At 40.9% G+C, this 24,443-nt stretch overlaps 1 protein-coding gene across 7 annotated transcripts in view; it reads right to left on the bottom strand.

The window, feature by feature from the left end:
• Ninl (ninein like) overlaps nt 1-24,443 on the bottom strand; it is a 152,302-nt gene that overhangs the window by 51,452 nt on the left and 76,407 nt on the right. For all 7 annotated transcript variants that reach the window (XM_048790406.1, XM_015493160.2, XM_048790407.1 and 4 more), the window contains 4 exons: nt 17,088-17,278; nt 9,644-9,740; nt 4,624-4,796; nt 2,795-2,861 (listed from right to left, as the gene is read on the bottom strand). In XM_048790406.1, the coding sequence (XP_048646363.1) occupies nt 2,795-2,861; nt 4,624-4,796; nt 9,644-9,740; nt 17,088-17,267 (517 nt within the window). In that variant the 5' untranslated portion in view covers nt 17,268-17,278. The remainder of the gene's footprint in view (nt 1-2,794; nt 2,862-4,623; nt 4,797-9,643; nt 9,741-17,087; nt 17,279-24,443) is intronic.

The following is a 24,443-nucleotide window of genomic DNA, read 5'->3' as shown; positions in this document are numbered from 1 at the left end:
AACCCAAGGATTCACACATGCTAGGCAAGTACTATACCACTGAGCTATGCCCTCAGCCCAAGACCAGCTTTTTAACAATTTAATTTTGAAACTCCTCAAACCCACCCAAAAAGAAGAATATAGTGAAGCCCAACATACTTGCTCCTCAGGCTCAGCAATGAGAAGACTCTGCCATGTGTAACCTTTCCTCTTCAGCTGATTGGCTTCCTGATGTGTTTAAAACTTGTGGAGGAGGACAGACATTGGGGCATCCTTGAGGATGTATCTATGGTGAGCTATCCTGAGACAGATATGCCCCTTTACAAGCCATTCACATTGCCCAGCCCATTGCAGGAGGAAGGGTCACTTCCACTGAAAGCAGACTTGAAGCAATGCAAGTTCTGTTTCAGTGGTCTGGATCTGTCAGGTAGATGAGCCATGTTGACATTAATTACTTTCCTAATGCAACTAGTAGTATGAAAGCCATTGTCCCCCCAAGAAATGGTAGGCCTATATGCTTATGAATAATGTAGGGAATTGATGCTGTTGAGGAAAACACGGGAAAGGACCTGCAGCCCAGTGTGACGGAAATCACAGGGTACCCTGCCCAAGGGTGAGGGTTTTGGGGGGCAGGACACTGACAGCCATAGATTCTGCCCAGAACCCACAGATGGGATAAAGCACAGCCAGTGGCCAATAGCTTCCTGGGGTAGCTTCTCACCTCTACCAGCCCTATCCACTTGCCCAACAGGCACCTCTCAGTTCCTTAATCAACTCGGGGAGCAAGAGACCTCCCATAGTCTGAAGACAGCTCCATTATGGTCAGCCAGCTCCAGACTCTTCCTCCCTATCATTATGGCCCTGTACCCCAAAGCATTAGTTCCTCCCACCACTGTCCTCTTCAAAGACATCGAGAGTTTCCTGCTTTCCCTCATGCTGCACAGGTGTCTGACTTTAAGGACCTCAGTTTGTTCCCTACATGTTTCTCGAAACATCCAGTTTTCCTGTTTATTGATGCACATAACATCCTCCCATTCTAACTCCTTCCCTCTTCTGAAATACCCGTCTTCTTCCTTTCAAATTTCCCCAATAGCAGTTTAAAAGCATGGCTTCAGAATTCTTTGACACTCCTGCCATTAGAACATGGAATATGTGGCCCCTCTCCTCCAATCTAGGGAGTCTTGTGACAGTTCCAACCAAGATGGCAGAAGGGATGCTTACATGACTTTTGGCCAATGTGCTATGAGGCAACCCCAGCCTTCCTTGTGGGATCATGTGCACTGGAGGCCCTGAGACATATGCTATGATGAAACCCAGCCACTCTGAGGCAATTTTCACCCAAGGCCCCAAACCCAGACCTGTGAGTGATCCTTCACACAATTTCAGATCCAGCTTTTGCATGTCTCAGGAGAGGCCCTGGACATATTATGGAGCCCCTTCTACCTTTTCACCTTCTCCAAACTTTTCCTGGGTACTCTAGTCAGTTCATTTCTCAGAAAAGCTCTACAACAGTGTCACAAGAAGTTTGATCTCTACAACCTGAAGGCCTGGCATAAAGCTTGCTTTTGTTCTCAAGCTCACTCAGTCCCTCACCTTTGGGCCTTGCTTGGGCTGTGCTAGAGAAGAGGTGCCTGGAGATTTGCCCTCCTGGGGCAGTTCCTCAGGTTTGACATGGGTGCATGCTCCTCCCACACCTACATCATCATTTTTTCACTTCTGCAGCATCACATACTCTACTGTTATCTATGTTTTACAGTGTTTGTCATGGTGATTGGTCTTGACTCCCCAGTTAACACTCTAGAATTCTTATATCATTAGAATGATATTCTTATGGGCTGAGGATGTCGCTCAAGCAGTAACGTGCTCGCCTGGCATGCACAGGGCGCTGGGTTCAATTTTCAGCACCACATAAAAATAAAGATGTGTCCACCGAAAACTAAAAAATAAATTTAAAAAAATTCTCTCTCTCTCTTAAAAAAAGAATGATATTCTTATATCATTACAAGATAAAGTAAAAAAGAAGTCCCTGTCCCAAGAGCTTCCATTTATCTTCTCAAAGACAACTATGAAGAGTTTTTTGCATGAACTTCCAAAATGCTTCTGTATCCACAGGAGCATGTTTCACATGTGCCACTCTAGAAAGGTGAGGCTAGATTTCAGGTCCCACTCACTCCTGTGCACCCAGCTTCCTTTCCCAGCTCTGGGTCTCAAGACAGTGCCACAGCAACACAAACAGCAGAGCCTTCCATTTTCCAGCTCTGCAGTGTTGTGCTAATAGACTATGATTTGCTCTTGTACTCCAACTATTGGCCTCTGTTGCTATATAAAGCTCTTAAGGAACAGGACCATGTCTTACACTGTATCTAGGGAAAGGATAGTAACTTGGTGGGTGCTAAGACAGCTCCTTCACATCAAAGAGCAGCTTTGTCCAGGCTTAGCATGCTAGGAAGAATGAGCAGGGCCAGTCCTGGGCATGACCCAAACCTGCCAGTTGAGATCATACCAGTACTCACAAACCATGAAGCATGGTAGAATCACATTGCTCCCTTGTTCAGTGGCTTCTGCATCAAGATCTGACATCAGGGAAAGCTGAGGACCAAGTGACCACCTCATGGCTTTGATACCAACATTCTGAAAGCTCTTAGAGAAGGGGTCTACCAGGAACACCACCCAGAGCATGCATTTCCCAAGAAGTTCTTCTTGTGGCTGTGCCTTGTCCATGGATCCAGCTCTGGTCAAAGCCCTGGTCAAAGGCAGGTCTTTTCAAAGCCCTGGTCAAAGGCAGAGAACACCAAATAGGATGCTATGACATTACCTTGTGCTTCAAATAATTCATTTTGAGTCTCTTTAGCACTCTCGGCTTCTTCATCTGACTTGAGACTCTGGAAAAATGTAAGGAAAAAGATGTGAGTCCTCCAGTGGATAACACAGTGGGTGGAGCATCAGAACAAAGAGAACAGGATGCTTTGGGTGGGAGAAGGACAATGGAGGCTGCATGTCAAGCAAGCACCCCTAGGCTGAGGACTTGCAGGGTGTGGTCCCCACAGAACAGTATGCAGCATGCCTCTGGATCAATGCCCTCTCAGACGTGAAGGGCTTGGACATGAAGATGGTCGCATTCCTCATTCTGCACACTGAGGGCTCCTCAACACAACCAATCACCAGCAGGTTACACTGAAAACACAGTGAAGCCCTCACACTGTAACAGAAGAGAAATATTCTCCCTAAAACAGTACAACGTGATGCTGTTGACTTCAGACACCAGCACTCAACAGGAACTAGTCAATGTTTCAGTTATGAGACATAATCTCCAAAATAGCTTGTGACATCATCACCTTCTGCACTGTCCTTTTTCATCCACATCCGTTCATCAAATAGACCTTGCATCCCTCCAAGGTCTCTGGGGACAGCACAATGCATAGCAAGCACTTGACACTTCAGTGGCCTTCACAAGCTTGGGCCTAAGACAGCAGAGCAGGCAGGGCCATTGAAAAGTGCATGATATAAGTAAAAACCTCATGTTTCAGTGACCAAGTCAGCAGATCACAGAGTTTGCTTCAAACAAGTACTGCGCAGCCCCCTAACAGATTCCAAATGAACACCTGGAATGACCTTCAAAGCTGTCATTAACTCTCAAGGGTCAGAATCCAATTGGTGATAAACAGTTAACCTCATTTTTCTAATAAGTTCAATTCAACAAACAAGTCAGGTTTCCCTGCATTCACATTTTGGGGGTCAAAGATAACTTAAGAAGCAGAACAGCACAAACAAAGATGACGCACTTTAAGCCCAGGAGTAGATTAACTCAACCCTCTGTGCCTGAGACACAAATTTTTCAAAATAAATACAAAAGGAATGTCCTGGATCTGTTAGTGTTATAGTGTTACACAGATATAGCAGGCCCCTGAGAGAAGAGTTGTAATGTTTAAGTATGTTTTTTTTTTTTCCTTTGCGTCAACAAATGTTCACAATATAAACTAATCAGTCTGGGCCCCAGAACTCTTATTAAAGATAAGTTCCCAAATCTGGCCCCATCTGTCAGAAGTTGGTTCACAGAGAACAAGAGCTAGGACTTTCTGGAATCCTTAAAATGTGGGTCTAATGAATCAATGATTAACTGAAAAACTGTGAACCTGCCTCCAAGGAGAGCTGGTTTCCTTCACCAATTCCAGACACTTGGGGCAAAAGGCTCAGGGCAGGTAGAAGAATCAACTCCTAAGACCCCAAGAGGGATCTTGTTATATTCTAAGTGTTTGAGACTGGTAAGACCATTGTTTTGGTGCATCCATATTCCAAATTTTGAGGCTGCGTCAAAGGCATTTTCCCATTTCTATCCCTCTGCACATTTTCATAAAAATCACCTTCTTGCAGTGATAGGGAAGGTGGTGATGGAAGGAGGGGAGGGAACAAAGTATCAACTGAAAAAGAGTGCTCTGTGGCCAAGATTACCCCAAAGATAATCAGACCCAAGACAATTAGAAGGAAATGTTACTCTCAACGTGAACCTTAGCTTCAGGCAACTTAAGATGCCCAGGAACGTGGCTGCCCTCCACATATCCTCTGGTTATCATATGGGACTGATGAAGTGAAACACTGGTTTCCCAACACTGGGCAACCTGAGGCGGGAAGGGAGGACTGACCCACCTCCACACTTTCCAGAGATGCAGAACGTCGGAGCTGGCTCTTCAGGCTGGCCTTGGCTTGCTGCTCTGGTACGTATTTGGCTTCAGCGGCAGAGTCCCATCGCTCAGGCCGGCTCCGACGGCCATACCACTTAGAGCCACTCACATATTTTGGTGGGACAGCACAAGAGGCAGCTGAAAAGAAAATGGGAGATATGAGGGATGAGCCTATGAAGTGGGTTTTGGGCCCACTCATGTGATAGGACACCCTCCAAAAAATTTATAGATTTGACACAAGAATATGCATCAAGATGAGCCATTATACACAGGAAAACATCTGGAAAAATGCATGAATGGTTAACAGTGGCTCTCCTAAAACCAGAGGGTGGGAGACTTAGAAAGCCAGAACAGGGAGAGGGAACTTTCCACTAAACTCCATGTACTATTTACATTTTTTTCAAGCATATTTTGCTTTTGTTTATAGAATAAAAAAGAAGTACAAAATCTATTTTTTTATGCAAAGGGGGAAAAAAAGAAAAAACCTCCCAATCATTCAAGAACACACTGCTCTGGAGATCTGATGACTGCTTCTCTTAGCTATTCACCCAATGGGGCTGGAAAGGCATGGGTTGGTGTGGGCCAGACACAGCCAGGAGATTCTCTGCAACCCTGCAGCAGGTCTGAATGTCTGGAGCAGACGCAGCATGAATTTGGTTCCAGGATTTGCGAGAATCCCCTAAACCTTACACGTCCTTCTTCCTACCTCTGTTCTATACATCTGTACAATCCTAAAAAAAGTGTACATGGGTGGGGCAGGAAAGAGAGTTGGGAGGACAGCAGGTAAAGGCTGGGTACAGAGAGGGAAGAAACAACCAGAATGGGGATATCTGGAGATAAAGTGATGGGTCCAATGAGGCAAGGTCTGTCCAGAAAACTGAGGAACACTTCATGGCAGACCTGTCTTGGGCCAACCAGAGGAACAGGGACAGAGACAGAAAATGAAAACCACAGACAAGGTTTAGTGAGGAAGATGCAGAGATCTACTTAGGACATGCTGAAGTGATAGCAGCTGGAACCACATGCGTGACTAGTGGGATACTTCAAAAATCATCATAGGCATGAGTAATGACAATTTGAAGCAACAGTCAGCAACAAGCCTGGCCTGGCAAACTCCCCAGAGGGAACACAGCTCATGGGACATGTTGAAGATCAGAAAAAGCTTCCAAGTCAGTAGAGAGAAAATGAGAATGTGTGAGAAAATTCACCAAAGTTCACAGGTTGAATACAACTATGGAGAAGGGCTCTTGATAAAGAGCTGCCCAAAGGGTGAATGAGCAACCAATAAAGGCTCTTGCTTTTGATTCTGGCCTCTGCTGCACACAAGCTGCAGCTGGTGATGAGAGGCAGGGATCCTCTTCTTCCCTATCTGCTTAGGAGGCACCCTGAGGTGGTATTGAAAGTGGAAATCCCTGGCACATCCAAGGTGAGGAAACTCAGGAGTGCTCACAACCCTCCTGGAATACCACTCCTGCCACAGAGAAGACCCTGGCTACCACAGCCAGTAGCCACATCCTGGGCCTCAACTATACACCTGCACACCTGGGGATGGTGCGATCCACCCTCATCTGTTCCTGCTCCTCTGTCTACGCTCAGGCCCACCCTCCCTTCATGCTACTTAGAGCAATAAGCTGCCCAGCACAACACATGCTCTTTCATAATCCTCCTCAACGTTCTCATCAGAGAAGCCCATGGAGAAACCACCCTCCATCAGGTTCTCCATTACAGACGACAGTCCACGAGGCTTGTCAGCACAGAAACAAAATGGCAGAGGAGTGGGCAATGGCAACAATGCCAGGAACAGCTCTCCAGTCCCCACAGAATCACAGGGTCTCTCCCTCTGGGGTGAGGAGCACCATAAGTCACCTGGGACTGGCATCTTTCCGGTGTACTTTGGGCCAGTCTCCTGTTGTACCACCCTCAGGGCACCTGAGGCACATGACCCAACACACCCTGCAGCAGCCCAGAATAGAGAGCACACACTCCGCCAAAATCCTGCACACTATGTGCAGGAAATACACACAGAGCAGAAGAAAGTGTAACAAAGTCCAAAAAAGCAAAATGCATGTATTTGTACGTTCAATATTGGCTTTTCTTTAATAAAAGGAGAAAGATGACCAGGAAGCAGGGGTGATCTTCAAAATGCAAGATATATACTCACCTCGTGAAACTCTAGATGCCACTAAAGTATCCAAAGCACATTTTTCTGATCACAGTGAGGGTGACAAGAAGGAGCAGCTAAGAGACTGAAAATCAGGAAAAGGATGACATCTTGACTAGAGCTGAGGAGGCAAGCAGGGCCTGAGACCAGAGCCCTGCAGCAGCAGGAAACAGAGGGGGCAAGAAGGGGATTGAAGGCACCGGGGACATGGGATGCACATGGGGGATGGGCAGGCCAGTGAGCACAATGAGAAGGGTTGGGTGGGGGAATACTGAACCAAGCTCAACCCTGGAGAGCACAGGCAGGACTGACCTTGACTCTCCATACCACAAGTGCACAGCACCAGTTCAGCCTTTTTTTTTTTTAACCAGAGATACAGATATTTATTGAGATGGTTTTATGTAGATTTTTCTTTTGTTCAAAAAGTGAAAGATCAAATAATGTAGGTAATTTAAACATAAGCTATTAATATTTTTCTGCCTTTAGTGCCCTTTTAGAAGATATATAAATTGTGATTAATCCCAAAAAGTAAAATGAAGAAATGGTGTAAAGATTATTCACTATAAGTAAAAGTACATAAAAATAGTACCAAAACTTTGATTCCTGTCCAAATGTTTATTCCTGACAAAAAAATTACTTCTTTGGAACCATTGCTATATATATGATTTTTTTGTAATAAACATTTTTTTTGATTTTTTGGATATCACCTGATATATTTGAGTCAAATATATGATATGTCAAGATCATTGTACTGTCATGTGTAACTAATAAAAAAAAATTCTGTAAATGAGTCAGAAACATAATAATGGTCATTCTTTATTGAAAGCACTGTATTCATTATAAAAATGATATAAGCTTAAAAATTAAAAGATAGCTCAAATATCAAGGGAGTTTAGGAGTTAGAAATTTTTCTTTCAGAATACAGGTGGTAAAATAAGTAGATGGAACATGTGCTGGGAGGAAGACAAGAGTCTTTGCAGAGGAGTCAGCAGAGATTCGAGTCTTTCTCAGGGCTATCTTTTGCACAAAAAGAAAATGTGCAGCCTAAATATACCAATTCAGCCTTTTAGCTAGCAGAGAAGGGTGTATGGAGGAGGACAAGGAGATGAAGTCTACCCACTGGCAGGAGGAACAGTATCTCAGGTGGGCATAGGACCATTCTGTTAAAGAACGCTTTGAAATTCTAATCCAAAAGAAAACTGGACTTGATGAGAAAAAGCACAGATCCTCAATGAGTTTGTTTCTTTGTAAGAAGTAAGAACATGTGGCACAGAAGGAGAGTTTTAAGCTTAAGAGCACCACATGGCAGAGAGGTCTTCCTGTGTTGTTTGGTATAGACAAGGGAGTAGACAGCAGTAGGGCTGGGTCTCTCTTTTCTTTTCTTAAATATTTTTTAGTTGTCAATGGATCTTTATTTTACTTATTTATATGCAGTGCTGCGAATCAAACCCAGTGCCTCACACATGCTGGGCAAGCGCTCTACCACTGAGCCACAACCCCAGCCCTGGGCCTCACTTTTCTGAAGGCACCTTGATATTTCTGATTGTGTTATAAACTCCGGTGAGTCAGGAAAGGCAAGTGGCCCTTTTCTCATCTTAGAGAGAAAGGTGTGAGACAAGGCATTGACAGGATCATGCAAATGGTTTGAGTGGGGCTGATTTGACTGAAGGTCTCCCTGTAACCTGCACTGTGCCCAAGGTCTCTACATCCAGCAAGGAGTAAGAAGGGAGCCTGACCAAACAGCATCTAATGGAATAATCAGGGTTCCATGTACAAGGGTTTAAAGCTGGAAAATTGGGGCTCCTCAGCAACTACTAACTGTGAGATCATGGACAAATCCCTTTCCACCTAGGGTCTCAGTTTTGTCACCTGCATAGTGGGTATAACACCACCACAGGATTTCTATGAGGGTGAAACAGAATCTAAATAATATACATAAAGCTCAGAATACACATGGCACAAGCTCTTTGTCCCCTGCCAGTTTCTTTTCTGCCCAATACTGTAATTCCATAGCCATGCACCTGTCTGACCAGTATGCCGTGGGGCACAGAGGAACTGCCGGCCACCATTTCATACTCTCTAAACTGGTCCCACAGCACATCCAGTAGGGCAGTGGTAACAAATGAGTACTGTGCATCACCTTTCACCTTGCAGATCACATGTCTCTGGGCATTTGATGGATTTATGATCTCAATGGACTCCTGGAAAGGAGGTGAAAACTACAGGCAGGTGGTGACCTTTGGTGACCGCTGACCCTTGCTCTCTCTCTTTCTCTCTGCTTCTTGGTTTCCATGAGCTGAGCAGTTCTCCTCTGCCACAAACCCCCAGGATCTTATATTTTGCCTCATCTAAGGCCCAAAACAATGGAGCCAGCTGACCATGGAATGAAACCAATGAGTCAAAATAAGTCTTTCATTTTCTAAGTTGTTTTTGTCAGGTATTTTGATCACCGTGATGGAAAGCTAAGAATCTGTGACAAAGTAGATGCCATGGTGTCCTGTGCAGGTTGACAGCCTGACTGTTTGTCACCCTGAGAGCCCTGGAAAGCCACACTTCCATCAGCACTGCACTGCTCCCTCCTCCACACCCATCACACACTCCATCTGGTGAAGCCATCCGCTGCAGGCACAGCATATGTCATTAAATGCCACTACTTTACAGATGAGGAAATGAAAGGAGAAAAGGTCCAAATGTTTTGCCCAAGTCTACATAGTTTGGTAGTGACAGAAAGTGGGGTTAGAATTTAGTTTACAGAACTGCTTGGTTATACTCAGGCCATGAGTAATGAAAAGAAACTAAAGCTGACAGGAGGAAACCCTCTTACCTGATTCCAAAGAACTACTCTCTTCATCTAAGGGGCCGACACCAACAGTGGATGACAGCACAGCCACAAAACCTTCCTTAAATTCCTCAAAGTTAACCTGTATGAATTTAAGAGAGGACCATGTTACTTTAGACAGAGCCACTTGATAGCCTTTGCATTTTTTTCTCAGAAACAACTGATTATTTGCCTTATAGTTTGAGAACATTCATTTTACTTTTTCCTATATGTACTTATCATATATGTCCTTAAGATTATTTACAATAGAAGAATATAATAAGAAGGCAACAATGAACCATAATCTCACCACCAAATAAACACAGTTTTATAAAAGCAGATCAACATAACTAGTAAACAGTAGCCAGATGCAGTGGTGTGTACTATAGTCCCAGCTACTTAGGAGGCTGAGGGAGGAGGATCACTGGAGCCCAGGAGTTCAAGCCCAGCTTGAGCAACACAGAGAGACCCATCTCTAAAAATGAGAAAGATTCTAAAAATTAGGAAGAAAACAGTGTATAAAAAAGAAATCCGATGACCATAAAATATTAATACATATAAAACAAATATTAATTATATCACTTTCCATCAAGAAACAGACCATCCATGTTTTAAAAAACATGTTTTGGTTTGGGCTCTTTTTTGAATTTGATTTAAATGGAATTGTAAAATTCTTGTTTTTATCTTGCTTTTATGGTTCAACATTACTTCTACAATATTCATTTAAGTTGCTGTGCATAGGTATACTTCATTCATTTTCTCTGCTGCATAGTATTCTCCTATATAACCATGCCACCATCAATCCATTGTTCTACTGACATACCTTTCCACTGTTCCCAGTGTTTAATTATTAAAAACAAACCTAATTTAAACAATGCTTCACATGACCTTTGTGATTTCTCCACGGCACACACCTAAGAACAGGAATCCTGGGTCACAGAATGTATATTACATCCCTTTAGTGAACTGAACCTTTGCTAATTTTCTTTACTTCAGTAACACTTTTTACCTAAAAATCCATTTTCTTTTATATCAAAAAATTACCCCAACTTTCTTTTTGTCAGTGTTTATATGACACATCTTTTCATCAAACTTTTAACTCCAATTATTTATGTTCTTGTTTCAGATTATCTCTTGTGAGCAGTATTATAGCTCTTTTTTTTCTAGACTATCTTTTAACTGAAATATTTAGTCTACGTATACTTAATGTAATTACTGATATATTTGGATTTTAATCACTATTTTGTACCTTCAAATTGACCTACTTGCTTGTACTTTTCATTCTGTTGTTTGGATCATTGATTATATTTTTATATTTATATTTAAATAGTTATATTTTAGGACTCCATTTTCTCTTTATTAATGTAGAAGTTATATAGTCTTTTCCGTTCTTTTACTAATTATCTTGAAACTTGCAAAATGTATTCTTTGTTTCACAAAATTGACTATTAATCAATAATCTTGCCATGTTCTATGATAATGCAAAGCAGGTATAATGCTTAAAAAGTCCACTTACTACATTCCTGACTTTGATACCTTTGCTACCATGAATTATAGTTTTTTATATTTTCAACCCTCAAAAATGTTAATTTTAATTTTACCTAGTGGATGTTCATTTAGAATTACACTGTTTTTCATTTCTTCTTGCATTTCTGACCTTGCATCTGGGATGATTTTCCATCTATTTAAAATATGACATTTATAATTTCATTTTTCTTATATATACTGATGCCAAACTTTTAGTTTGTCTGAGATGTTTTAATTTCACATGCTATCTTTTTTCTTAGCAGAATAACAATTTATAACATATAATGATAATTTATTCTTCTAGAATAGTGGAAATTATTCTGATCCCATTTAAACAGAATGGACCAATAAACCATAATAGTATCATACAACAAAATATATGACCTTGGGGGGGGGGACCAAACCACTGATAGATATTACATTGTGAAATTATCTCAGCAACATAATATTGAATAAAAGGAGACAAAGAGTTATGTATTGAGTATGTAGAGTATATTTTCATTTATGTAAAGTTCAGAAATAAGCAAAACAAACCTATGATATTAGTGCCAGGATGGTGGTTAACCTCTGGTGACAGAGGGACCAAAAGGCACATGAGCAGGCATTCAGGGGCTTTTATATCTTTTTGATATAAAAGAAAATGGATTTTTAGGTAAAAAGTGTTACTGAAGTAAAGAAGATTAGCAAAGGTTCAGGTCACACAGGTGTGCTTAGTTTGGAATATTCCTTGTGCTGAACATTTTGCTATGTGCTCTTTTCTCTATGCTTCAATGAAACCCAGGCAGAAATAAATCAACAGAAGAGCTATTAGGTCAAAATAGCTCTGAAGCCAGAGTTAGGCAGACAGGCAAGGGTCAGATCCAGAGACTGGAGGGATTGAAATGTTAGTTCCTTCAGAGCCCTTCCTCCACCCTTATCAAGAACCTGACCCTGCTCCAACCTGTTGTCCCAGGGATTCTCATCCCCTACAGGGAGTTGTTAATTACTCCCCCTTCCTGCACGGATCACTCCTCTCAGGCCTCTTCAGCTCACCTGTTTCCCACCTTTTGGCCATCCCACAGAGTATTTCCTGGACCTAGTCACATTTGCAGGAAGGAGAAAGAGAAGGGGAAGAACAAAGGAAGCTCAGGTCATATTAAAAAGGGCAAAACCAGGGCTGTGGCTATGGCTCAGTGGCAGAGTGCTTGCCTTGCATGCATGAGGAACTGGGTTTGATCCTCAGCACCAACATAAAAATAAACAAATAAAATAAAGGCATTCTGTCCAACTGCAACTACTAAATTAATTAATTAATTATTTAATAAAAAAAAGGCAAAACCTCTCACTTCTTGGGATACCAGGAAACCCTTTTAAAATAAACCCTGCTTTATATGCTTGCCTCAGCGTACTTCTCTAGTGTTATACTTCAACATGTGAGGAAGCAGAACTCATCAGTTACTCATCAGTAACTGGCAGTATCAGCACCACAGATGTTAGAGCTGCAGGTTATTCTGATTTCCAAATCTTGCAAACAACTTGAATGAGCATATCTCTGTTGCTCCCACTGAAGCCAGATTTAAAGATAGTGAAAAACCAGCCTCTACCTCAGAGCAAAGCCTGTCCAAGGAAGGGACATCACCTTTGTCCTTGGAAAGACCCACAGAGCACTCCTAGGCACATTCCCACCCTGCTAAGTTGTTTATCTACAAATAACAGGAGAGATCTGCTGGCCAGGTGTCCCGACTCAGTCAGGCTAGGTGAGGACTCATAGCAACCCCCTAGCAGCCACCAATCAGCATGAGACAGGGAAATACCTGGGATGCCAGATGACCCTCCCAGTAGTTTATGGTGTTGGGAAACCATGTAGTTCAGCACGAACACCCCTCCTGGCTTAAACCAATCAGTTCAAATGAATCCCCCTCTTGTAGTAACCAATCACCCCTACCCAACTTGTTCCTGCCAGTGAATGTGCTAATCATGTTTTAGAGTTGTTATTTGATTTTCCAGAGGTGTGTGATGATTTGCTAAGAGATGCTATGATGTATGTGGGGGTCCCTGCCTTCCAAAGAATGTATAAAACTGCTGCAAACCCTGGGCTCGGGGCCTCTCAGTGTCACCAGTTGCTGTGTGTGCGCGCAGAGGACCGAGCTAGCTCGCAATAAACACCTCTTTGCTGCTTACATTGATCTTGATCTCTGGTGGTCTTTTGGGGGTCCCGAATTCGAGCATAACAATAGGTAGTTAGTGTAATTAGGTAAATCGGGTCTAATATTGAGTAAGATAAAGAAAATGGAGACCATTATCGAATGAAGTCCAGGAAACCAGAACAGCAGTTAGGGAAATTAAAATGTTAATGTCCCCAAGGCCTGGAATCCATCCAAGGAACTGTTAAAGAAGTAGCTCCCAGCAAACAGGGAGGTGCTAATCAAGCCACCCCAGGCCCTTCCTGCCCAGATTACTCCTCCAGTCCACCTATCTCCCACCTCTGGGCCGTCCCACCTGCATTCTATCACTGCAGGATAGAGGGAAATAAAGGACAGGAATGTGGGAGGACTAAAAGAAGACCTTAGATATAAAAAAGGAAAGACCTCCTCCTTCCAAGGATTCCACCTTTCAGGTCCCCTTCTTCCTCCGGGGGAGAAGTCTTGTCTGCTGTCCTTTAATAAAACCTTCCACTTTCCACTCTACACTTGCCTCGGTGTTATACTTCAGCGGTAACACCATGATGGCAAGCTGCTACTTTCCCTGTGTATACAATTATTTTTCTGTCAGCCCAGCTGGATTATGAGCTGACTGCTGTAGGTGCTCAACAAATCCTATGTGTTTGACTCTATGTTCTTTCACTGCTAAGCAGAATTCTGTTTCTCACATCTAGAGGGATTTTTTTTTTTCACCTTTATTCTCAGAAGACACTTTTGCCAGGAATGGACCTTAGGTCAGCAGTTATTTTCTTTCAGCACATTGGAGGTACTGACCATTGTATTCTTCCCTCTATTGCAGTGGAGAAGGCAGCTATCAATCTAATTATGGTTCATTTTTAGGATATGTCTTTTCTCTGGCTGCTTTAAAAAAATTGTTAAACTTTTCATTTTGAGATAATTATAGATTCAGATGCAGTTATAAGAAAAATAAAGAGATCCTATGTACCCACCTGTGACCACTTTTAACATGTCTGTCTTTGTTTTCCTTCAGTATCACAACAATATAGTCAGGTGAGGATTTCTTTTTATATATACTCTTTGGAATACCATGGGCTTTTGGAATCCCAAGCAGTATGCTTCATCTGTTCTGAACATTATCTCCTAGTATCTCCTCATATAATGCTTCTCTCCTTTCCTCCTGGGTCTCCAATTCAAAGAATCCTGAACCTTATCACTCTACCCCTTTACCATCTTTTTGTTTTTATCTATCTTCATGCTACATTCTGGATGATTAGACTTTTCAGTCTAATTTGTTTTCATGTTTAGATTTGTTATATCACTTCTTAGCCATCCCTCTAAGAAGTCCTATGGATCTTTTCAAATTTATTTTTTAAAAGTCTCCTAATATGGTAACAATAATTGTTTTAGATTTTGTGGGTCTGCTTCCATTGTTTCTTGTTTTTGTTGGTTCTTACTCAACCTGATTTGTTTGTTGTGTGCCTGCTAACCCAATTATATGCTGGTCATTGTATTTAGCTATTACTTAGGGCTAATTTCAGAGCTTAAGAGTGAGCATTTGTTTGCCTTTGCCAAATGTCACAGCAATACTAAGGCTTTAAGTGAAAAGCTTGAGGATATGTAGACTCCCGAGGGGGACACAAGACCAAACCACAAAGAAGCACAAAAGCTGACTGACATGCAAGTCATCTTTGTCCAACAGGTGTTACCCATTAGGATTCTCCCTTAAATTTGGGGCTTACTTATGATCAGAAAATACTCTGAGGGCAAATGGGGTTTTGTGTGTTGAGGTCACCTCTTTAGGTACTTGGTTTAGCACGGATTTTTTGGACTAGTAATTTCTTGCTAAGTCTGTTTTGCTCTTTACTGTCTTTGAGATTTTTGGTTTTCCTGCCCTATGAGGAAGGTTGGCCAGAGTTTGCTAACTTGCCACCACTGAAATGGCTGAAGTCTCATTTCTTTTTAGGGCTGCATAAAATTTCATCATATGGACCTACCAGAATTTATTTAATCAATCCCAAAATGAAAAGACAAGTTCTAATCTTGAATAACCTTGCCTATATACATTTCCCATTAAGATAGAAATTGTGTTTCTCTCAGCTCTGCATTCCTAACAGCTGGTATTGATTAACACATTATGAGGCGCTTCAAAAATGTTTGATGTGTATATTCATGTATAATAAAATGGCAAGTTTTGCTTAATCTAATCAGGTTTCCTTTGCATCTTTGATAAAATTATCAGCTGACTATCTTCCATCAGGCAGTAGAAGGATATGATGGACCAGTTTGGTGCCATTTTAGACTGGTACCATTTGGACTTGTATATTTCCTCATGCCCTTCACTTTCACAGCTCTCAAAACAGAAAGAACCCCATTGGCATTCAGGTGTTTTCCCTAACAAGACAACCCACTCATCTCCATATGATCTCTGACTCATTCATTGAAATGAAAGGGCTACATCTGTGCTCTAGAGTCTGGTTTGACTTTAAAATTACTCCCAGTGACACTATGTTAAGAATCATTTTTTTAAAAAGAAGAATTCTCTCTGCCCAAATTTAAAATATTCAAGGTTAAGATCCTCCCCACTGGTCATTTAAAAAATATTTATTATAATTATTATTATTATTTTAGTTGTAGTTGCACACAATACCTTTATTTATATGTAGTGCTGAGGATAAACCCTAGGGCCTTGCACGTGCTAGGCAAGCGCTCTACAACTGAGCCCCAGCCCCCCTCTTTTTTTAATATATATATTTTTAGTTGTAGTCGGACATAATACCTTTATTTATTTATTTTTATGTGGTGCTGAGGATCGAACCCAGCGCTTTGCGCATGCTAGGCGAGTGCTCCACTGCTGAGCCACAATCCCAGCACCCCCACTGGTATTTTTTTTTTTAAACACGCCAAGATGATATAATATAAAACAGGCATGGAAATTCCTCATGGTACTCACAAGAAATTTAGGCAAATTTCCTTTCTGGCTTAATAATGTTTCTTTAGCAAGATCTAGGATTTTAAAATAAACATTAGCAAGGTTCAAAAACAACCTTGCTAATTCAAACATTATAATATTTATTTTTAAAATTAGAATTATGTATTAATGACTAAATTTACAGACTCGAGTTTTTTCCATTTAAAATTAAAATAGTTTTATTGAATCCTGTGGGGAAAATGTTCTTTCATCAAAAATGACCAGTATGATAATTGGTACTGGGTTTTTGGTTTTTTTAAATCATTAATACTCCTAAGAAGTAGAAAGGGAGGTAGGTCCAGGGTGCCTTTTAGTGTTTCTGATACTGAGAGCAGGTTGTGATCTAGAATGTAGGTCACCATTCTAGGTGCCCTTGAATTTCCTAGTGTTTCCATTTTCTGTCTGGCCTAGATGAAATTACAGGCACCTTGAAGATGGGTATCATTTAAGTTCAATAAATTTCAAGTTGGTTAATTTTCTAAGACAAACTACCCAGTTTGAAATTATATCTGAATGATTTACCAGCTGAGTTGCTACAAGATCCAAGTTTGGTAACCCCTTACCCAAACTTTTCTCCATTCTATTCCCAAGAAAAACCTCTGAAAGTTACTCTCGTAGTTAAAAAAAAAAAAAAAAAAGTAATCCTAAAGAATTTCCTAAATTGTAGGATTGGCAAAGAAGAAAAACATCATTCCATTTGCTAATAACTTTCCTTTGACAAGTATCTTTCCTCAACTGATATTTACCTAATACCTATAATAGCCAACTACACAACTCTGTGCTCTTCTTCATGAAAATGGAATCTAATACCCACCCTGGCAAAGTGGTTGCTTCCAAGAAGAGTCTGCAGGAGTATAGGCAGCTGCTTTTCCAGGTGAAGCTTACAGCACAGTTGGGTCAACTCGTCTCGGTCCAGAAATCCTGTCCCAGTAGTGTCACAACTGTTGTAGACTTCCCTGAGCTGTGAGACATAGTGGTTCTCTTCTTCATCCATCCCATAGCAGGCTAGCCATGACAGTGGAAAATAAAAACATTAGGACAAATTTCTTGCCACCCCACATCCTTTCTACATGGCTGGACAAACACAGGTCACAGAGCTGGTATGCGGGAACAGGCATCAGGAGTTGTATTAGAGTCAAGTGCAGCTGGGAGGAATTAATTTCACCTTTACACAAAAGGCCTGAAGCAGTTAACAAGGACTCAGCATAGAAAGACCAGTGCTTTGATCATAAATCACAAGAAAATGACTGGCATACGCCTGTAATCCCAGCAGCTCTGAAGGCAGAGACAAGAGGATAGCGAGTTCAAAGCCAGCCTCAGCAATGGTGAGGCACTAAGCAACTCAGTGAGACCCTGTCTCTAAATAAAATACAATAAGGCTGGGGATGTGGCTCCGTGGTCAACTGCCTCTGAGTTCAATCCCCAGTACCAAAAATAAAATAAAATAAATAATTAAAAATTTATTATAGAATAAACAGAAAACAGGAGACATGGAACTCTGTGACATGCACCTGTAGTCTCAAGCTCCCTGCAAGGCTGAGGCAAGAAGATCACTTTAAGTCCAAGAGTTTGAGGCCCACCTGGGCAACACAGTAAGACTGTCTTGAAGAGAAAAGAGAGGAGAAGAGGGGAGGGGGAGGAAGAGGAGAAAAGAGAAGAGAAAGAAAGGGAAAGGAAAAAGAAAAAAGAGCTAAATACAAAGGTAAAGCATCCAAAATTCTACCACCTAAAAATTTATTAGTATTTTGGCTAACACACATTCCGATTTTTCTGTGTACATAAACTAATGTGTTTTTTCCTTACAAATACAGGGTCTTTCCCTTACAAATACAAGTATTTACTTACAAATACTAAAATTAGTAGTAAAAACTTAACCCAAATTTCACAAAGTGCTTGTAAGAACTCCAATAAAGATAAGAACTCCAATAAAGATACACATATGATATGAATATATCTCCCAAGAAATCATATGATTAACAAACCATCTAAAAGCATTCAAACTAAAACAACAAGACTATTTATGACTGTCAAATTATCCAGACTAAAAACCTTCCTTGCTCACTCAAACTGAAGACTAATAAGAAAGATCTTACACATCACCAGAGAAAGGACCAACCAATAAGTATTTCTGCAGGATATTGTGTCTATATATAAAAACATATTTAAATATTCTTATCATCTGATCTAATTATTTCACTTACATAAAATTCCTTTGTATTTATGAAACAGATACAAAGATATGAGTTCATCGGAGTATTATTTATGAAAGAAAAGGAAAGAAAACAACCTAAATTATAAAACAAAGGAAAAATGTTTGTTAAATTACAAGTGTGGTTATATGACATAATATTAAATTATCTCAAAACTCATATTTCTATAAAAATATTTACTAGTATGGGAAGTACAGTTAGTAAATATTGAGACAGAATACAAGAGTTATTAAATGAGATGGCATCAAAATTAAAAAGCCTCTACACAGCAAAAGAAACAATTAGATATGTAAAGAGAGAACCCATAGAATGGGAGAATATCTTTGCCAGCTACTCTTTCGACAGAAAATTAATACCCAGAATATATAAAGAATTCAACAAACTTAATACCTAAAAATCAAATAACCCAATTAATAAAGGGGCAAAGGAACTAAACTGACATTTCTCAAAAGAAACACAAATGGACAACCAATATACAAAAAAATGTTCAATATCATTAGCATTTAGGGAAATGCAAATCAAAACTACATTGAGATTTCATCTCACTTCAGTCAGAATGGCAGTCATCAAGAATACAAACAATAATCAATGCTGGAAACCACATATGACCTGGTATTTATCCTAAAGAATTAAAGCCATCATGCTATCGTGATACATGCATACCCATGCATGTTCACAATTCATAATAGCCAAATTATGGAACCAGCATAGGATGCACCAATGGATGAATGGATTAAAACATGTGGTATATATACACAATGTAGGTTTATTTAGTCAGAAAGGAGAATGAAATCATGTCATCTGCAAGACACTGCATAGAATTTGTGAATATCACATTAAATGAAATAAGCCAAAGTCGGAAGCTCAAGGGTCATATGTTTTCTTTCATATGTAGAAATTAGACAGGAAAAAGTAAAAGGTATGGCAGGAGAGAATCTCATGAAAACCAAAGGGATATCAGTAGACTAGAGGAAAGAGACCAGGAAGAGGAAGGAGGGGAGGAAAAGTAGAAATACTGAGGAATGATATGGGCCAAATTATGTTGTTATATTGTGGGCATGTACAAATATACAAATTATGTACAACTATAATCACCAATAAAAATATGGAAAAATAGTGAGGAAGAATAAAAGCTGTTTTGATTATATAGCTAATATAGTTATTGGTCATTTTATATATAATAATTCATTTATGCCTTGTAACAATTGTGTCACGAAGTGTCTACAATTTCTAGGGGAAACATTTTAAGAAAGGAAAAGAAAAATTCAATTATACTAAAATGGTAAGATTCTTTCGTGGTATTATATGCTTATATTTCTTATTTTGTACTTTTTATATTTCTCAAAAATTTTATATCAAGTAGAATACTTTTAAAAACCTGGAAAAAAATGTTGAGAAAACATGAAAAGTACTAAAGTCCTAAAGACATTAGGATGAACCAACCAAACCAACCAAAGTTTAACCATTTTGACCCACAAATATGGCAATTTCATATGGTTCAGACTATTATATAGGCACAAAAACTAAGGAAAAAATCTAAGAGGAAACGTGATAAGGAAACAAAGTCAATCAAACTCATTAATAATCAGATCATTCACAAACATGAAATAATGAAGCAACACATCTTACTAGTAGGCCACATCACAATAAATGCCAACTTAATGATGCACATGGTGTTTACTTGCCAACACCTACAAAAGGCAGAGAGATCTGAGTCAGAACTGTATCAAGGACTGAAATATGTTCAGACTAAGCCTTCAATGGGAATTCTGCATGCTTAACATCTTAGTTGAAAAAGCAATAAAACTAATGACAAAAAAAAAAAAAATCAACATTAAAGCTGGGCATGATGAAGTATACCTGTAATCCCAGCACTTGGGAAGTTAAGGCAGAAGGATGCCTTGAGCCCAGGAATTTAGGATCAGCCGGGGCAACAGAATGAGACCTTGTTTAAACAGCAAACAAAAAAGTAGAATCTTCATCCTGATATTTCACTGTGACTGTAGTAGGCAGAATGCCTCCTCTGATCTCTTAAACACCTGTTTGTAAAATGTATACAATTAGCCAGTGTCCACACTAAGGATACATAAACCAGTTCATGATCTCAGCTCTCATGAAGTATAAAATGGTAATGAACCTGTTCAACAATCTCTGTGGGTGCGCCGAGCTTGCTAACCAAATTATTTATTACTTTGTCATAATACAGGATTACACAGATGTTAGGAAAGGTCAAAGAAGGGTGAACACCTGTAACTCTTTCAACCCACTGCAAGAAGCATCCAGAATAAAAATGGACAGAAAAACATCCACAATCAGTAAGAAAGTAAACTGAACTTTCTTAAGTCAACATCTTTCAAACTATTTTCTTTGGTAGACAAAAACCTTTCATCCTGATCTTCATAATATTGATATTTGAGCCAGGCACAGTGGTGCACACCTGTAATCCCAGTGGCTCAGGAGGGTGAGACAGGAGAATTGCAAGTTCAAAGCCAGCCTCAGCAACAGCAAGGCGCTTAGCAGCTTAGTGAGACCCTGTCTCTAAATAAAAAGTACAAAATAGGGCTGGGGATGTGGCTCAGTGACCTAGTGCCCCTGAGTTTAATCCCCAGTACCAAAAAACAAAACAAAACAAAAGCAAACAAACAAAAAAACTGTTGATATTTGCAAATGCTAATTTTTGATAAGCCAGAAGTAAATTCACAGGAGAACACACAGTAAGAAAGACAAGTGGGGGTGCTGGGGTTATGGCTCAGTGGTAGAGTGCTTGCCTAGCATGTGTGAGGCACTGGGTTCGAGTCTCAGCATCACATATAAATAAAATAAAAGTCCACTGACAATTAAAAAAATATTAAAATAAAAAAAAGACAAGTGGTACAATTCAGAATCTGAAAGGCAAGGAATGAGAACACCGTGGTGCAGGGTGACTGGGAGGGGCTGACCCCAGGCAGAGCTAAACATAGTAATACTTCCTTCAGTGCTCCCCACTCCCACGTCTTCATGAATGGTGGACAAATTCTGTTTTGAAATCTCCTCCATTTCCCCCTATATTTAGTTGTAATCAATTTAAACAATTAGAAGTATGTAAATTAACAAACAAAACAACAACAACAAAACTCCATCCCTCCACCCAACCTGATTCCTAATGAAAACCACTACTCAGAGTGTAGGCTTTGAGACTATTTCCAAGTCTCTATAATATATTAAGTCAGGCATGCATGTGTGCATACATAACACACATAGATATACATTATTTTCACATGACAAAGGACGTATTATTTTGCAACTTGTTCTTTTAACTGATGTTCTCAGAGATCTTTCCATGTCTTCCTCATTTAAAAACAACACCATACAAGGATCTGGGGTTGTGGCTCAGCAGGAGAGCACTTGCCTAGAATGTGTGAGGCACTGGGTTCAACCCTCAGCGACACATATAAATAAATTTTTTAAAAAATAAAAGGTCCATCAACAACTACAAAAAAAGTTTCAAAAATGCCATACATGATCTTGTATGCAGGAATGCCACAGAATATATCTAAATATTCTCTTAGTAGGAAACATCAGACAAATTCAGGTTTTTTTTTAAAAAAATGGGCAATAAACATCCCTATTCATCCCTCCCTATTTCTCCTGTGAGTCCTGAAAGGGGTGAACCAACTGCTATTCCAACTAACCCACCCCAGCAGGCTGCTTCTCTGGGATGGTTTGGGAGTACTCCAGGGGACAGGTGGGTTTGAAGAAGCATTAGATGGCTGGACTGTTTTACCAAGATTGACAGGTAAAGAGAAAAGTCTCCCAGCTGTGGGCAAGTCCTGTGTCAGAGCCAAGTAGGGGTGGCCTTGGCTCTCAGTTGTCCCTGTGTCACAGCTTTTTATGTACATGGAGAACAAACAGCAGAATATGGTGATTCAAAGTTCTTGCTGAGGTGCATCTTTCTTTTTCTAAACTGAGAAGGAAGAGAGTATCCAACCGGAGCCTAAGGGGCTCCAGCTGCCCACAAACAAACTCTGTTTGTGGCAAGGCCCACCCCGCAGCACCACACACCCTTCATGAGTCAAGGAGAGACAGAAAGAAATAAATAACTTGAAAGACTGGAACTGCAGGCCATAAGACCTGACAAGAAGAACAGCTTTTTCCTCATCACCCACAGTGGCTGGGGTACCCCCTTCCTCACTTCCTCTCAGGACCACAGGGTTTTTTGTTTTTTGTTTTGGTACCGGGGATTGAACCCATGGGTACTTTACCACTGAGCTACATCCCCAGTCCTTGGAATTTATTATTCTGAGACAGGGTCTTCCTAAGTTGTTAGGGCCTCGTTGAGTTTCTGAGGCTAGCCTCAAACTTGCAGTCCTCTTGCCCCAGCCTTCGAAGTCACCGAGTGCCCAGCCAAATTCACATTTTGAAGGCTAGACTTGGATTTATCCAGGAGATAGAAGTTTTAGTTGCTGAATGACCAGAGAAATACATGCCCCCTGGAAGGCCAGGCAGCAGGGCTGGTGCTTGGAAAGAACCTGTGCCTCAGACTATAACAGCATGGGCAGCACAGTGCTGAGCAGGCCCAAAGGGGGCCCATGGGGCACTGCAGACACAGACCTTGCTAAAAATAAACATGATCAGTTCTGAAAACAGATTAGTACCTAGGAAAAGTGATGGAGGAAACCAGCTCAGGCTCTTTTGCTCTCAGGCCTTCTTCCATGTAGGAAGCAGAGAACAGCCCTCACCAGACACCAAACCTGTCAGCATTGTGACCCTGGGACTTCACAGTCTCCAGAACTGTGAGAAATGAGTTTCTGTTATTTATAAATTTCCCTGTCTTTGGATACTGTGTTATAGTAGCACAAGCAGACTAAGATACCATCTAAGGAACACAGCCCTGGGAGGAAGAGCTCCTGAACCTGGCAGGTATGACCGCCATGGACCTCACCTTCCTCACACCTGCCCTGGCCCTCTTGCCCACAAGGCAGATGAGTACCTGCGAAAAGCCCTAGCCAGCACTCCCATTCTCAGAGCCTACCATGGTGCAGAAAATTTAACGTACAATCTCCAGACTTCCCAAATGCCAGAAATGTTTAGATTTATATTTTTATGCCTGATAGTTTGGATTTATGTTTTTATGAACCTGCTTAAGTAACCACAATATATGATGCTGTAATAGCAAAATAAAGACAAGGTCACTGGCACAATGGAGTCCTTGAAACTCCAGGCTGTTCTTCCCAGAACAACAAGAAAAGATCTAGGCTGGAGCAGAGGATAAGCCATGGGGGTAGGGAGACACATAAGCTTGAGAACCTTCCCAGAGGAAAGATCTCACAAACTGAGACCCAGCAAATTCTCAGAAGCACAGGGCAAGTTAGGTATGGAGCACACCTGCCTGAAGTCCTGACCTTATACTGCAGGATGAAGAAGGATGCAGGAATGGGGGCTGGAGGTGAAAGGGCACTGGACAGTCTCTGCATCAGCAATGAAGCCCTAGTCATCTGTGTGAACCCATCCACCTACTCATCTGAGTAGGGAAACTTCCGATCTGCCCTGTGAACAGCTGATGTGGAATGGAGGGTGAGGTTATACCCTGCCTTCCTCAACTTCACAAGGCTGACTGATAGGCCATTCCTCCTTTCCCATCCTTTCCCTTGTCCCTATGAGTCTGAGACTATGCCCTTGCCAGATATAGGGAAGCAGGAGAGCCAGGTACAACAGGTCTACAGATAAGGTGAAAAGACCTTTTGATCACAATTTGCTAGGACATTTCCTAACCCACATCCTAGACAATGTCCAGCCGTGTTTTCAAAATGATGGAACGGAGGAGGTACTTACTGTCTCTATTCATGCACACACCACAGAATCTGTCCTCTCTTCATCCTAGGATTGAGTTTAGGGGTATCTTTCTCTAGTGTCTCAAATACCCATGACTTAACCTTAGTGGTTGAGGCAGTTGGAAACATGGGCCAGGAAGGCATGGGAAA

This window comes from Marmota marmota, unplaced genomic scaffold (assembly GCF_001458135.2).
Source record: "Marmota marmota marmota unplaced genomic scaffold, marMar, whole genome shotgun sequence".
In the NCBI taxonomy this organism is placed as follows: domain Eukaryota; kingdom Metazoa; phylum Chordata; class Mammalia; order Rodentia; family Sciuridae; genus Marmota; species Marmota marmota.
This window is presented reverse-complemented; position numbering and strand designations above follow the sequence as displayed.